The sequence below is a fragment of the Phalacrocorax carbo genome, chromosome 6 (genome assembly GCF_963921805.1).
Source record: "Phalacrocorax carbo chromosome 6, bPhaCar2.1, whole genome shotgun sequence".
Taxonomy (NCBI): Eukaryota; Metazoa; Chordata; class Aves; order Suliformes; family Phalacrocoracidae; genus Phalacrocorax; species Phalacrocorax carbo.
The window spans coordinates 11962908-11978256 of record NC_087518.1 but is presented as its reverse complement, the minus strand read 5'-3'; the positions used below and the strand labels follow the sequence as shown (position 1 = coordinate 11978256).

Here is a 15349-nt window from a genome sequence, read left to right as displayed (position 1 = left end):
TTCAGAAACCCAGGCTCTCTCTTGGCAGGTGCTCTAGTTGTGGCCTCCATCTACCAGGGCAAACCACTTCAGGTGAAAGTAGGCTCTCTTTCATGTATTTTTGTATTTTTGTGGGTTTACCAGTACAAAAGATAGTTTAAATGTGCTCCAGTGGCCCAGAGAAAGCTCTATATATCAACAGCTGTTGAAGGTAGAAGCCTGGGGTGGAGAAGAAACTCAAAATGAAAACACTGCTTGGCTGTGGTGACAGGGCAGTGATAAAAAGGTGAATTGATCAATACTGTTATTTACTTTTTATAAATTGCTTTCAGTCTCTCACCACCTCTGCTGGGATTCTGGCTCACTCAGCGTTTACTCTGTGATGGATGACGAGGCCAGAAACACATGTCCAGTTTGTGTTTTTAATAGAATGCATAATGACTTGTATTGGTAAATTATTCCCCTCCAAGGAGCACAAGAACATATCTCACACGCATCAGTGCTTCAAACCATTATAAATGCCCTTCATTATCGACCAAGCCAAAGCAGCATTCTGCCAATGTGTAACTAAATAAATTGTAATAATGCTATAAGAATACATTTAAGAAAGCAAACATTTATAAAGGGGAAAACTCATATGAAATCAGAAACCAAATAATCTCAGGATAGCTAAGGAATGAGAAGAGGAATAAAAGCAAATCAGAACCAATTACAAAAAAACAGCAGTGAAAATCAAATCCCCAGTATCCAACTTTTTCGTCTATCATTCATTAGTTTTAGCAGCAGGTGCATACATTATCAGTGCCTCCAGCAGGATATTTACCCCACCGCAGATCTATTTCCTTTCAAAACCTCCAGGTAGCAAAACCAGGACAGAAGATCTCACTTCAGTAAAAGCACCAGAGTGAATCAGCTGCAAATCTCAGTTGAAGCTGCAATGTTAGTGAGGGGGCAGGACAGGAGACTGCCGGGCACACTGCCGCTTGCAGACACACACTGCTAGGCTGGCAGCAGGTCCCAAGTTAATCCAGTACCAGCAAAACTAGATTTTCTTGGCTCATAGATCCATCTTCTTGCTAGGACAGTGATTACAATGCTTAAGCAACATAATTGAAGTTATCTATCTATGCAAATTCTGGTTTTATCGCCCTCAAGCAGATATACTACCTACTCCTTATCTGCAGTACTTCAAGGGCACAGGAATTGATTTGTTAAGATATAGAAAGGTAATTTGAGAAACATGCTATATAAAGCATTAATGCATAGCTAAAATGAACAGTAATTTCAATATCTGTTCAAACAACAACACCACACCTGTACCCTGCAGCGAATTTCACAACTAGCCCTTAGAGAGGATATTTGAGGCAGACAGAAAAAAACCACCCAACCCAATCTTTTGTGTAATCAGCTATCATTTTCCAGAGGCTAATAACAAATCCATATCTTATTTTAAGAGGTCAGGTATTGAACATACAAGAATACATGACTATTAGCTTCTCACTGTTGGAGATCTTAATTTGCAAGAGATTTACAGAAAACCTCCAAAGGCATAGCTGTATCGTTAGAACTGAACGCAGCCAGCAAGATCAGAGCACCTATGGCATGTGTTCTGCTAATGGAAATGAGTAGTTCAGGCTAACAAGAGCCAAATATTCACATCCCTGTGTCAAAAAAAATCTCAGTTTGCACATCTTTGCATCCCCGCCATTCAGAACACCTCAGAGGTCTCTGCAAACAGTTGATCACAGCCGACACAGCTCTTTGAACCTTGCGATGCAGAAAGGAGTGCACTTTTCACTCTTCAAGCAGAGCAGCTGTTTTACAAAGAAATGCAGCCTTCTTCCTGGGACAGAAACTGAGGCACTGGAGTATGGAGAAAACAAGACCTATTTTGCTGGCTTCTTGCCCTGTCACCCTGGATGAAGTGCAAAGAAGCAGTGCACACAGGGCAGCCTGGGTGTTTTGCTTTGCTAATTTTCATTTAGCAAACACAGGAGACTGAGATGAGGCTTGAGGGCAGAAAGGCGCCACAGAAATACAAAGCAGAGCCAGTGAAAGACTCACCCCTTGGATTTCCTATTCATCCTTTGGGGAATGGAAGAGGAAACAATGATATATGTGAATATTTGCATCATGCATCTTAATTTGCTCCATCCCTGTGTTTGAGCAGGGGGAAGAAACACACCTGTGTGCACACAGCCATGTGCACAGACCACAACTGGGGGCTCGCCCAGCCCAAGGCTTCTCTTTCTAGCAAACCCAGAGACCTCAGAGGTGAGTGCCCTCAGCAAACATCTACCCCTCACCAGCAGCAAGCACTGACCCTCCCTGTATGTTCATCCAAGAACCAGCAGCGCCTTCCCTCTTTATGCAAAAACCTCCTGGGTTTTCAGCCCTTTTATGAGGCTTTCCAGCAGATTTATGGTTCCTCCTGCAGCCAGCTCCATTACACGAATTCTTCCAATGCATCCATCAAGAACCCTGCTCTCCCCGCCCCCCTGCTTTACTTAGCCCATCTCCCGATTAGCTCTGAGAGCCACAGCACAGCAAGAACTTGATCGCTTTTATTTCTGTAGTGCTCCTCTGATGAGGTCGTAACACTTTCCGCCCATGTCAGAAGGCAGCAGCAAACCTTCCTAGACAGAAGAATTAACTACAGATGAGCCTGTTGAAGCCAAGAGGTAAAACTCAATGAAAGCAACTCAGCTTTTGTCTACAGTGTAGCTGGACCACAAAGTTTATGAACAAACCCAATTCTGTGGCCACAACAGTCCAGGGTGTCTTCTAATAACCCCTACAGCTTGCCATCTATTTAACCTGCCCCAGTTTTACAGAGTAGGGAACAGGAATTCAATGAGGCAGGCCAGTAAACCAAGTCCCCAACTTTAAAACAGTAGTTATATGCTTTTCCTTGTCAGAAGAAAAGCTATAAAAGCTGTTTCTAGACCTATACAAAGATTCAAATAATCAGAATGGGGAGGAACTGAGCAATTCAGAGTTATTTTTACATCTTTTCTCTTGCTGCTTGCATCACATTCGTGCATGCACATCATGTCTCTGCAAGAGGTACTGCTTGCTTTGGTTTTCATGGTTGAAACTGGCATATATATCTGCCTGGTCAGAGGCAGAGTGACAAAATGATGATCTAATTTGCTAAGGGTCATGTGGATGTAGGCTTATATGGACTAATATATGAAAACAGAATTAGAATTCAACTAGCATTTAATCCTTGCCACTGCATTTTCTGGATGGCTGTCTTTTGCTCCATTTGTAAGTATAATTTTGGCTTTGATTCAGCAAAGGACTGAAATATATCTTACGTTTATTCATATGTTTTACTTAAACAATGTCCTGCGAACATATTCAACAATCAAAATGATCAAATTATTATATTGTTAAAAAACAGCTTTGTAGATGGATAATGAGCATCTAACTATTTAAAACCCAGGGGTCAGTTTCTTTTTATTTAGCAGTGATTTCAAAAAAGTGCATGAAACCAATTTTTTAAACAAATTTCAAATGAAAACATTTTCAACATAAAAATACGTTTGAAGTATAAATGTACTTCTGAAGTAGATGTCATTTACATGAGACGCCACAAATAAAAACTAATATTCTTGCTGGCAACTCCCAGGTTTGTTTTGCTCTCCAGCCCCAGATACAGACTAAGGTTTGAAGCTTAAATGGGGTGAAACCCTGGCTGTGCTCAAGCCAGAAGTTTTTTGCTACCAGATCCGTAGTCCTAGGTTGCTACTTGAGATTGCAATGCCAACACACTGGGAAGGGCAGCAGGCTGGGAACCCAACTATTATAAACAGCTGATCTATTTTAATGAAATCTAGTTTTAAAGTGTCCCTCGTGACACTGTTCCCCAGACACAGCTGGGCCCATGATCCTGAGGGCTTAGACACAAGATCCCATTACTGCAGTCTCACAAGTTTCTTTGTTTCAGCTGAGAGGTGGTGGCAGCCTCTGGGCATGGCAAATCTGAGATTATTCAACCCTGTTTACCCAGCAGTGAAAGAGGGGTGAGCGAGAAGAGGCCTGCTCACATTTGCCATAAAGGAAAAGTTCACTGGTGGAAGACATAACATGACCCCTAGTTGGCTAGAAATTTGGGATGGATCTGCCTATATCATCCCTTTACAGCATCCCCTCCAAAGAGGGCAAAAGTCTTTAAATGAAAAATATGCTTCAGAAGAAAAACAAAGATAATTAATCAAGAGTGGGCAGAGAAGAGAGAAAAGAAAGAAAAAGGTTTATGTCTTGTTCTCTCGGTGCCCACCAAGTCCTGGCACATGGATCTCCTCCGTGGCTGGGGTTAGTCAATGCAAGGACTCCCAGCAAAACCTTTCCTGCACCCTCCTGTCCTTAAAGTGCCTTCTCCCCACCTCTAAGGCCAGCCACGCTCTTCCTCCTCCTCCTCCTCTTGGCAGTTTCCCCTCTCTACCCTTCAAGCTGTGGGTTCACCTCACACTTGCTCTTCTCCCTCCACCTCTCCCTGCAAGGGTCCCACCAGACCCAAGCAATTCTTTTTTAAAAGGAACATAATACAACTGTAAGCAAGGAAATAAATATAATATCACTAATAATACAATATAATATAATATTAGTCTGCGGCACAGACCAACTGATCAGTAGAAACGCATCCTTTGCCTCAAACCCTTCATGTGCTGCCTTTCTCTGCAGCTGCCAGCTCATGGAGGCAGGAACCACACATCTAATTCAGCTTGGGATAAATCAGAAGCACTGCAAGCAATACCAGGAAACCCCACATAATCTTATCAGTCTCCCCCGGGCCCCTCTGATGTGCCAGGGTGGATAGCAGTGGCTCTTACAACTGCTAGCACAAGTATGAGCAATACTTACAGCTGATTGTAATTCCAAGCTCTACACCCCTTTTCTTGGGCAATTTAACGTGGAAAGTACCGCTGCTGGGTATGACAGACTCTATAAAACCAAAAACAGACAAAAAAGAAAATAGGAGAAAAGAGAGAGTTTTCAGTTGCATGGATGGTTTCTTTGGAACCAAGAAAAACAAGCCCATAAAACTCAGCTTTATTCATTCAAATAAGGCTGTTATTCGAGGCCCTGTGGTCTTCAGGTTAAAATTTGGATTCTCATTAAAAATACATGCTCTGAACATCAAGTGAAGTGCTCACATCATGCTGTATTTCACGATTGAGTCAGCTCTGTCAATGTAAAAGGAAAAAACTTTTCTAAAAATTATTTTATTTAATACAAAGCTGCACTTTAGCCCCAGCCAACAGTTTTGGCTCTCTCCTTTCTTCAAGGCCATAAATTAATATAAATATTTTTCATATTAATGAGCAAATATTTAAAGTGTGGGTAGCCTGTTCATCTACTACTTAAGTTTATATCAGCCAAGTGGCAAGCACAGGCATTTATGAAAGGATCAGAAGGACCCTCCATCTCGGTGCACATTAGAGAACAACAAGAAATGGAAAAGGTCCTCACAGGGTCTTCTCGCTCTTCCCTCTGAGCTCTAGCAAAAACCTTATGTATTTGTGTGAATATACTCCCTCCTATGGGTTAGCAAAGGCACTAGCAGAGTCCTGCTCATAGGGAAGAGCAGCAGCCTTTTGGCAACATACCTGCAACGTCAAATTCAATCTCGAGCACCACTTTGTTTGTGAGTGCAGCATCACGCAAAAGCTGATTAGCTTCCTCCATAGTCCCATCCTCAGTCGCAATGCCATTGATAGAAAGGACTCTGTCTCCTACTTGCAGCAGCCCACACCTGCAGTCCAAATTGGGAAAAGAGGGAAAGGGGACAAGGAGGCAGGGAAAAAGAGGAAAGGAGAGAAAAAACAATCCCACAGCCAGCCATGAGTTACTTTTGCCAGGCAAATCTGTTACAAAACACAGAGTAGCGACAAATCCTGCAGAAGTGGCCCCAAAGAGAAGATAACTCATTCTGCAGTGCCTGTCCCAGTACCAAGAGCCCCTGGAAGGTCACAGGATAGCAAACCCTTGTGGTTTGCTTAAGTTCAGACATAGTTTGCTGCTAAATAACCATTTTTAGTCATATTTCCTGCAACTTCCAGGAAGAAAAAAAAGCAACACTCACCTTCCTAAAAGTCAACGCCACGGACAAGAGATGAAACTGATAAATGCAAGGGCATGTGCCCTCCCACCCTAACAGTGTACAGCTCTTTCCATGTGCCTGTGCCCTCTGAAACCCAAACTAATGGCACTGAATATTGCCCAGAGTCCTCTGCTTAATACATGGCTAATATTGAAGCTACAATCCAATGAACTCACTGAAATGTCTCAGCAAATTGGATAATCATTTATCCCTTGTAATTGCATTTCTGGAAGCCAACTGTACATTGATACTGTTTAACTGCCTTGAAAGGCCAATATTATTCCAGTGCGATATCCCAGCAGTATAAGCACAGCTGGCACTTTGGGGTTTTTGGTTTAGACCCACTTTTTCCAAGAGCCAGATCAGCAGGTTTTATTTTTCACTTTGGAAGAAGAACAATGATGGCAAGGCTACATTGGAGGTATACTGCTACAGCACGGTTTGTCTCTTGGGACCCCTTTGTATTTATAAGCAAGGTTTTCATAACACGTGAACCACCACATTCAAGATTCACCCTCTCTTCTCTCTTTTTTTTTTTTTCTTTAAATACTGTAACACCAGCAAGACAATCCTACACCTTACATGAGCTGGCCCATGGCTCTACAAAATGAAGAGTGTAGTGTTCCCTGTGACTGGCCATGGGCAATTGCTCATCTTCCTTCTCCTCCACACCATTCATCAGTTGTTTGCTATAATCACATCTTTTCAGATTTTCCACTCATCACCTCCCAGTAAGGCTGCCCCCTTAAGCAGAGCTTGGGAAACCATTCCTCCCCCATCATTAACATAAGCTACAGAGTGGTCTCCAAAATAGGTTGAGGGTTATGGGAACAAGTCTAAAGTTTACCTCTACATTTGGAGTTATTTTATGACAGAGATTTCCCAGAAGGCATCGGCTATCCTGCTTTGAGCTTTCTCCAGATAATCTTTATTCCCCTGCTCTTTAATAATCTAGCACATTTTTTTCCCCTCTCCTTTCTAGATGTCAGCTTCCACTTATATTTCACAGAAGACAGCTTGTTTTTTACTAATCCTTCCAGACACTTTTCATCACTCACACCCAATTCAATCGTAAGAAAACATCGAACCGCAGTTTCTGGGCACACAAAGATAATATCAAAGGCAATGGACACTCACTGTGTTATTCGCCTCCAAACAACAGGATGTATATGAAAGGCCAAGTTATCAAGAAAAAAAATGCACACATCCAAATTCAAGAAAAATGCACAAGCACAACAGTATGTGCTGGTAGCCCATCAAAAGCTGAGATATAAGCAAGTTTGGAGAGAGCCTAGGGAGGTTATTCTACTGGTAGAAAGGTATTCAACTTGCAGTATATTTACACTGCTGCTTGAGTTCTTGCCACCCATGGAAGAACGCTGGTTATTTTACGAGATGTAAATTCAGAAGTGTTTGTTCAAGGAGACTTGGATTAGGACAGACAACTCCATGGTGTATAAGTAAATCCACCCTTGCAAATAAATTACATCAAGTTTAATTACAGTCTTTTACTGGGCTCACAGATAGGCAGCCACATAGATGTGCTTAGAAATGTCACCTTATAAATATGAAGATGTTAAGGACTACGACAGAAACGCCTCCTCCAGCTCTGAGAGCTCTCTTGCTATGGCCAGAATGTACCTTTCAGAAAGGAGGGATCAACATCAGCATCACACAGACGTCACTTTGTCATTTCAAGGTTGCACAAGGACACAATCCATTTTGGCACCACTGTTTCAGCCGCAAGGGCTGGGACACCACAGGAGACTTTTACTCAGCATCTAAGCAAACATTTGCCACTTTTCCCACCAGAGTCACCTTCTCGCAAAACAACTGTTTCCTGTGTTTCTTCACTCAAGATAGATTTCCCTGGGTGTTTCACAGCCAATAGCTCTGTTAGGTCAGAATTATTTTATTTTTTTTTTTTTTACTATTAGCCTCAGGCAATCATGGTTGTTTAAGGCCCAGTCTTACAGGTTTGTAAAAGTTTGTGGCGTAAAGCCACAACCTTCTGGCTCCCTCCATGAGGGCAAGACGACCCAATGTGCTTTGTTAACTCTTCAGAATAATTCCAGAGACACTAGTTTCCACATTTCATGCGCTCTTGAACTGGGAGCAGTGCCCTGGGAGCCAAGGCTCCTGCAGACCTCTCCTTGGCTCTGCTGTGGGATCCTATATGAACCTTTTGGATGGATTTCCTAAAGAGAGGGCATTTGTCTCAGAGATGCAGACTAACATCAGAGCTCACAAAGTGCTTTGTGGTCATGGGAGGAGAAGTGCTTTAAAATCAGAACAAACAAGAGTACAGGCATCTCCCACAGTGAAAGACAGCCCCTTAGATGTGTTGGAGTCCATGATGGGAATGTCTTCCTGGGGTTGCAGAGATTTGCATTTTGTCATGACTCATTCCTTGGGCTCAAAGACAGCAACGGAGCAGCAGAGGTGTCTTGCTAAATGCAGAGCAGCACAAATTCAAGCCTCTGGCAGGGTATGTGCTGAAGATCTCACTCAGCATCATCAGTATCTGCGTGGTCACTCCAACTGTGGGGTGAGTGGCAGCATCTGCGACCATGGCCACATTGCGGGCTGCAGAAACTGATCCGTTGTGCCCTTACACAGCTCCGAGCTGGCCTACATAGATCAGACATGCACATGTGTGTATGTCTGTACACCTGTGTCCGCACATCGGCAGGTGGGTCCCAGCCCCCAAAAGATCAAAGCTTTACTGACAACTTCACCCAGCTGCTAAACTTTCCTTTTGCAAACCATTCATACTCAAAAGCCAGAAACACAATGTTCATACAACTGTGTTTGAGCAGAGCTAGAAAACATGTAACTCAGCAGGAAGCATTGATTTTGGATACTGTGATGGAGAAGCCAGATACACTCCCACTGCTGTCAATGACAGCTGGGGGAGGAAGGACAAAGAAGTTGCACGTTTCAAGGCAGCCAAGAGGGGACATCAGGCATCATCTTATTCCACCCTCACTGCTGATAAGAGGGGCTGAATCACTGTCTCATTTGGAGCCCAAAGGCTTCATCTTGCACCCAGGAAACAAAACAACAGGTGGGGAGGGAGGTCTATTAGAGGCTCTCAGCTGTAAAACAAATCACAAGCCAGGGAGGTGAGCACTTTTGCTTCAAACCACCTGCCACAAGCTAGCACAAACCAGATAATAAATGTGAGGCAGCCCAATCTCCCTGAAAGGAGGGTGATGCTGTCTTCCTCCCTGATAATACTCAAATTTGCTAGACATCCAAGAGGCAGCTCCTCCACAGCAAACCACTTGGACAAAGTGATTGCGGGTCATGCCCTTGTGGAACAGCACATTCAGATTCACAGGTCTTTCACAGGAGTGTGTGAACATGCAGGACAGACTCAGGCTGCTGAGCCTGATGTCTGTATCCGTACCACTCACCTGCTTTTGCAGAAAGCAGCAACTGCAGCACAAGAGCATAGCCCAGCCTCAGCCGAGAGCCTGGCTTGGTAAAGGCGAGAAAAATTACTTTAATGTCTTGGGCTGCAGTTACAGCAGAACCTCTCAAGGGCAGGGAATAAGGTATCTAAGGAAAGATGGAGCAAACAAGCTCCAACAAGCAAACAAGAAACAAAAAGTGAAATGAAAACAAAATCCTGCCTTTTTTCACCTTGCTGCAAACCCAGTGCACTCATCACTTCAACATAGGGAGGAAAGGCAGTGTTTTCCTGCCAGCTAGGCAGAGCAGCATGGTCTAGGAAAGGAAGAAATACACAGCAGATATTTAATCCCCAAATCAAATCCAGGCTGAAAATGTAGAGAGAATTGATCCCTTTCACAAGCAGGTAGTAGCCAGGAGAGCACAAATCCTGCTGGGTGGGCAGCCGAGAGGGAGGGCGGTGCGTGTGACACATTAGAGCCAAGCAAGACTGCACTGCGAGTCTTTGCTTTCGCTCCAGGCTTGGCAAGAGGATAAAACAAAGCCATGCAGATTTCAGCACATCTCCCTCCTCCCCTGGGACAGCAGGCTTTGTTGTTGCCTGATATATAAAAGGAGATTGGTGCTTTGCAAGGCAAGCCAAATTCACCCTGGTAATACAGAATAAATAAACCAAAACACCATCATTTTCCTTTTTAAACCCTGTTTGGAAACAAGCAAACAAAAGGCATAAAAGGCTTCTGAAACCTCTCTTCACCTGTATCACTCAGGACAACTTTTTTTTCCTATGCCAGCCCCTTGTCCCTGTCCTCCCATGGACACAAGCACCAGGTGCTTGTGCATCTCCCTGCCTCTGCCCTCAGCCGCCTGGAGAAGCTATCACACAGAGACCGCTCTGCACGGGAAGGACTTGCATTTCCTTTTGCAGGTGCGTTCCCTGGCATATGACTCCCGTGTGCTGTTTCCCCAGGCTGGCCTGGGGACACCAAACCATCAGCATATGCTGGTGAGGACTTAGGAGGCTTCTCCTCCCAAGGAAGTGTCTGCAGCAGGCGCTGAACACTGCCACGTCGTTGCACCTCAGGCACTGCCTCGGGAAGACAGACCACCTGTGGAAATTACAGGCGGGAAAAGAAACCAGCACAGGGACAGAAGTGCCATCCCTGTGCTCACCTCACTATTTCATCTGCCTAATGAAACCAGCTCTCCTTTCCACCCCACAAGAGCTCAACTCATGCTGGAACCTGATCCATTTAGTATGATAAACAATGTTAGAGGGCATCTACATCATTGTGCACAGACACTCAAGCAGACTTTAAATCCACCCAGCTAGGGTATTGGAAAAAGTTTAGCCAGAGCAACCACAGTTACCGAGCTGAGACTCGGCCACTGGAGGAATCATTGTTCCTGATATCCCCAGGGGGTGACACGCAGCAGGTAATGCTGCTCCTCTGTTCTGCTCTTTTCCCAGCATTGTAAAGCCAAAGGCAAAAGCGCTTAAACACAGCACCTACCTGCTCTTCAACCAGAGCCCTCCTCTGAGGTTCAAAACCTTGCTTTTAGGCCAATTTATATAGCTGGGCTCTGCTACAATGAAACCAGGCAGTGCTGGGCCCACCCATTTAGATCTTTCCCCTTTCTGCACGCAGACAAAAGCTTTATCTTTCAAAGAGAAAGGAGAAAAAAAAAGGAATGGGAATGGCTCTCTCACACAGACACACGCTCCCTTCCTCCTCCTCCCAGAACAGCCGCAGCCTGGTGCCAAGACGTTCACCTGGGGTGCGAGGGAGGCCACGGTCAGCCGACGAGTGCAGAAATGGCAGTGACAGTAAACCATGCCCAGTGAAGAATGGGAGATATTACAAGGATGATAGTAAATATCTAAATGAGCCTCTGAGGAGAGAAAACAAACCAAACCATGAAATGTTCAGCAGCAGCACCATCAGCATCCAAGGGCAAGGTCTCTAACCTCTCTGCCGGGCTGTCAGGCTCAATAAAACGGACGAGAGGTGGGGAAGACAGGGTTTCAGTAGCAAAGATGCCTCCCTGGAGCTGAAGTCCGAAGCCGTTCAAAGGGTCTCCCCTGAGCACCACCTCTGTTGTCTCCATGTGGACTATTTGCCCGCCAGGACCCACCGTGCTGGAGGCCAGCGACACTGAAAGGAGAGAGGCAGAAAGTCAGGGTAGCCACAGTCAGTGTAGCGGGTCTGGTCACAGACCTCGGTCTGGCAGTGGTGGGGACAGTGACCACGGATAAGGGAGTTACTGACAGTGCTGAGATGAGCAGTCCTACCCTGGGTAACAGTCAACAATAAGGACAGCAAGGCAAGCATGCATGACCCCTCCAACCCAGACCCAGCCCACCACCACTCTTACGTGAGCTCTTGTGTTCTTTCTTCTTCTGCCTCCTCCTCAGCATTGTGGTGCGGGGGCTCATGGGGTGGGAGCTGCGAGGTAGCGTGTTTGAGTTCTGGCAGGGAAAGCCCTGCGCATTCATGCTGGGAGATGAGAAGTTGGCAGCCACCAGAGCTGGGGAAATACAGAGCATGTTAAGGATGAGCACAGAGGAGTGCAGCAGCAGGTTCATCTAATGGGTGTTCATCAAGCAGCTAATGTGTTTGGACTAGCCCCCTCTGACTGAGGTGAGAACTTTGTCCTGGGCTTGCAGCTCCTGGAGAGCTCTGGGAGCTTGGGCTTGGGCTCAAGTTGTACATTGCTGTCTGGTGTTCAGTGATTCCAGTGACTGGGCTGCCTGTCACTGCAGCATCCAGGCCACCAGGTGAGAAGTGCATCACGGATTCAGGGCAGCCAACAGCACGTTGGCTCGATGGCACTAACAAACCTTAAGCACATAGAAAGAGAAACCACAGCTTGAACTTTAGCTGCTGGGCAACTGAGCTGCCCTGTTTGCTTCCCAACACATAGCAGAACATTTCTTCCCTGTGTTACTGTCATAAGACAAGAAAACTGGGGCTGAACAGAGGCTGCATCCTGCAAGAGGTGGGTTTACAGAGAGATTTTGAAGCAGCCATAATCCTGCTGCTAATATGTTGTGTGACACCAGGGCTAAGCTGGATGCGTTGATGTATCACATTCCTGCATGCCACCAGATCTGCCCTCCTTGTCCACAGCAACTCATTTTTGCCCTTGCCCATATGAAACCAGGCACTGGGATGTGGAGTTAGAGGATAGGAGCACAGGTCTGCCCAGCACACCTCTCTCACTGCAGTTACCAGATCTGCGCGTGCTGGGCTGCAGATGCTGATTTTGCACCTCAGCACTGGACCTGTGAAAAGAGCCCCAGGTGACCAAGGAGGAAATGAGTGACAATTGCTGCTATGGAGTTGAGTATTACGGAAATGGGGGGCACAACATGAATGAATACATGCAGGGATGGGGGCAATGTTGTACACTGAGGTTACATTTGCAGTAATCCTGTCCAGACGTCTGGGTCCATGTGGGCGTCTTGCAGTGCCCAGGGTGGTGGGTGTGACAGTAGTTGACACATGGGTCCCAGCAGTGGTGGTGGTCGCTCTTCTGCACCTTGACTGATGGCACCAGGGAAGCAGAAATCACCACAGGCAGGGAGAAGCGAGAGAAAGAAAAGGTAAGAAGCACAAGCCAGGACATTTAGAAAAGAGCCTCATACTGGCTCTGAACAAGTCAGGATCCAGCCACAGCGCATCAAGCACCAGCAGCGAAAACGCATCCCCACATAACCTCATGACACTTGATGCGAAGTGGCAGAAATCCACCCCTTCCCCATAAAAAACTCCACATCCTGAGCCAACGGCCTGACTAAGCCGTGCTGGCAGCACACAGATGTCATTACCATTTGCAGTCTGTTGTGTAAAATGCAGAAGCTCCCTCCAGCCACAAGTTTCCCACAGAGGCCATCATCATTATCCAACAGTACTGGGGAAACCTCCTTGTGCTCTTTCCCACCTTGCTTCCAGAGCAGCCCTCCCGGGGACAAGGCTCAGCACCTTCCACACATGCCAAAGACTGCTTTGAGCACTTTGCTTGGCTTCAGCATTTGGTTGTTTAGTGGCTGCTCGTGGCCAGGAATCCATTGCAGGGTGCACGTACGGATGAAAGAGGGGAATACAGGAGGGCCACCTCCAGCACACCAGAACCCAAAAGGGATTTTATACACCGCTGAATAAAAGCAATTACAGAGGGCCACCGACACAGGAAGAGATGCCAAAGCTGTGGCAAACAGTAAACTAAAACATGGCACCAACATGGCAGACTCTGTTCAAGGCCACACATCTACTTCAGCTTCAACCCTAACCCGAGCCCAGCATACAGCAGAAATCTGTTGCAGCATGATGTCCATCATCTGGATATCCCTTGTCCCAGGAACTGTGGCTTTGCGACATCAGGTCACAATGCCACAGGTCCCCTCTGGAGTGCTTCAAACATCCCCCCAGGCACAGGTCCCTGTCTGTTCTCACTGACGCTCCTCTTGCTCCTGGGCAGCACAGGGTCAGTTTGATTTTCCTTGCCCAGCAGCATTGGGTTTTCTCTCCTAAACCTCTACACCATGCTGGGTAGATCTATTTTCTTCCAAGAAGAATTGCTGGCTAATAAGTAAGATTGCAACTGTCTCTTATTCAGCTAAGCATGAACGGCATCCCACAGTGGAGCGTCACAAGAGCCACGAGTTATCCCAGAGCTCTTAACCTCGCAACCACTTGCACTGACTGGGGACTGCCTTTCCAAGAAGAGATGTCCTCCAGGCTCTGTGTCCTCGAAGTAGGCAGAAACACCACCACTGCTGGTACTGGCTGAGCTTTCTGAGGGTGCCAATCTGGGACAGGGACTCAATTTATTTACTGAGTCCACCCAGAGACCTCATCTAAAGGTCACCTGTTAGTGCCTTTAACAGTGGATATCCATTTTGTGTGAATGCATCACAGGCATCAAACTATTTAGGTCAGGTATTCCCAACCAATATACTGATCATATTTAGTCTTTGCTAAACATTTAGTGAGTTTAGCACTTAGTATACCAGGCTTTTAAAAAATATACTTCCAGCTCTGGGGTTTCTGTTTTGTGGACTCAAAAGTAAATTCAGAGCCAGGCAGCTTTTAAAAACAATAATCAAATTAATACATGTAGCCATATCTAGATAAGAAAAAAGTTCTTAATAAAATTAAACACTTTGAACATGAGGGACAGAGCTTATGGGCATATATACAAAATCATTTAATCCATTTACAGTAATTAAAACTCTCCCATTTGTCTATAAATTCTTAGCTCATATCTGACAACAGAAAAAAGTGCCTTTGAAACTCAGCTGTCAGTGCATTGGGGGAGAGAAGAGATTTTGGACAATTCTGTGATAAAAACCTACAACAGCCTTCCCCAAGCTTTCACACATCATCCCTGCCTGAGGAAACCCATCCATCCCAGCACCGCCCCTAGGCACCATCTGCTCCCGTTGATCTTGTGAGCAGGGCGTAATCCTCCCACAAATTCTCCAAATGCCCCCAGAGCCACAAAGAAAGCAAACTCAGTTTGACAAATCCGGTGCTTCAGCATTAGACCATACTTGTGGATGGCAGCTGCAGCTTCGGATCCCTCTCCACCTCCTCAATAACTGGATTTTGATTGCATGAGAAGCCACATTGAAAAAATATAATGACAAGCCCCATGCAGGCACACACTGGAAGGACTCAGTAATGGAAGTCCTGAACAGGGATGCATCTGCAGAGTCTTCTCTCCTAGGCTGCTTTCCCCAGGCTTCACTCTCTTGCAAACCACAACGGTTTGCTTTTGCATGGCCCATTTTTCCTCTGCCCTATTTGTTTCCCTAAACTCAGAAAAAGCAGCCTGTGG

At 45.7% G+C, this 15349-nt stretch overlaps 1 protein-coding gene across 2 annotated transcripts in view; it reads right to left on the bottom strand.

The window, feature by feature from the left end:
• GRIP2 (glutamate receptor interacting protein 2) overlaps positions 1-15349 on the bottom strand; it is a 130972-nt gene that overhangs the window by 26093 nt on the left and 89530 nt on the right. For both annotated transcript variants that reach the window (XM_064453713.1, XM_064453712.1), the window contains exons 10-14: positions 12928-13053; positions 11882-12034; positions 11475-11661; positions 5595-5740; positions 4849-4929 (exon numbers count right to left, since the gene is read on the bottom strand). In XM_064453713.1, coding sequence (XP_064309783.1) covers positions 4849-4929; positions 5595-5740; positions 11475-11661; positions 11882-12034; positions 12928-13053 — 693 coding nt within the window. The remainder of the gene's footprint in view (positions 1-4848; positions 4930-5594; positions 5741-11474; positions 11662-11881; positions 12035-12927; positions 13054-15349) is intronic.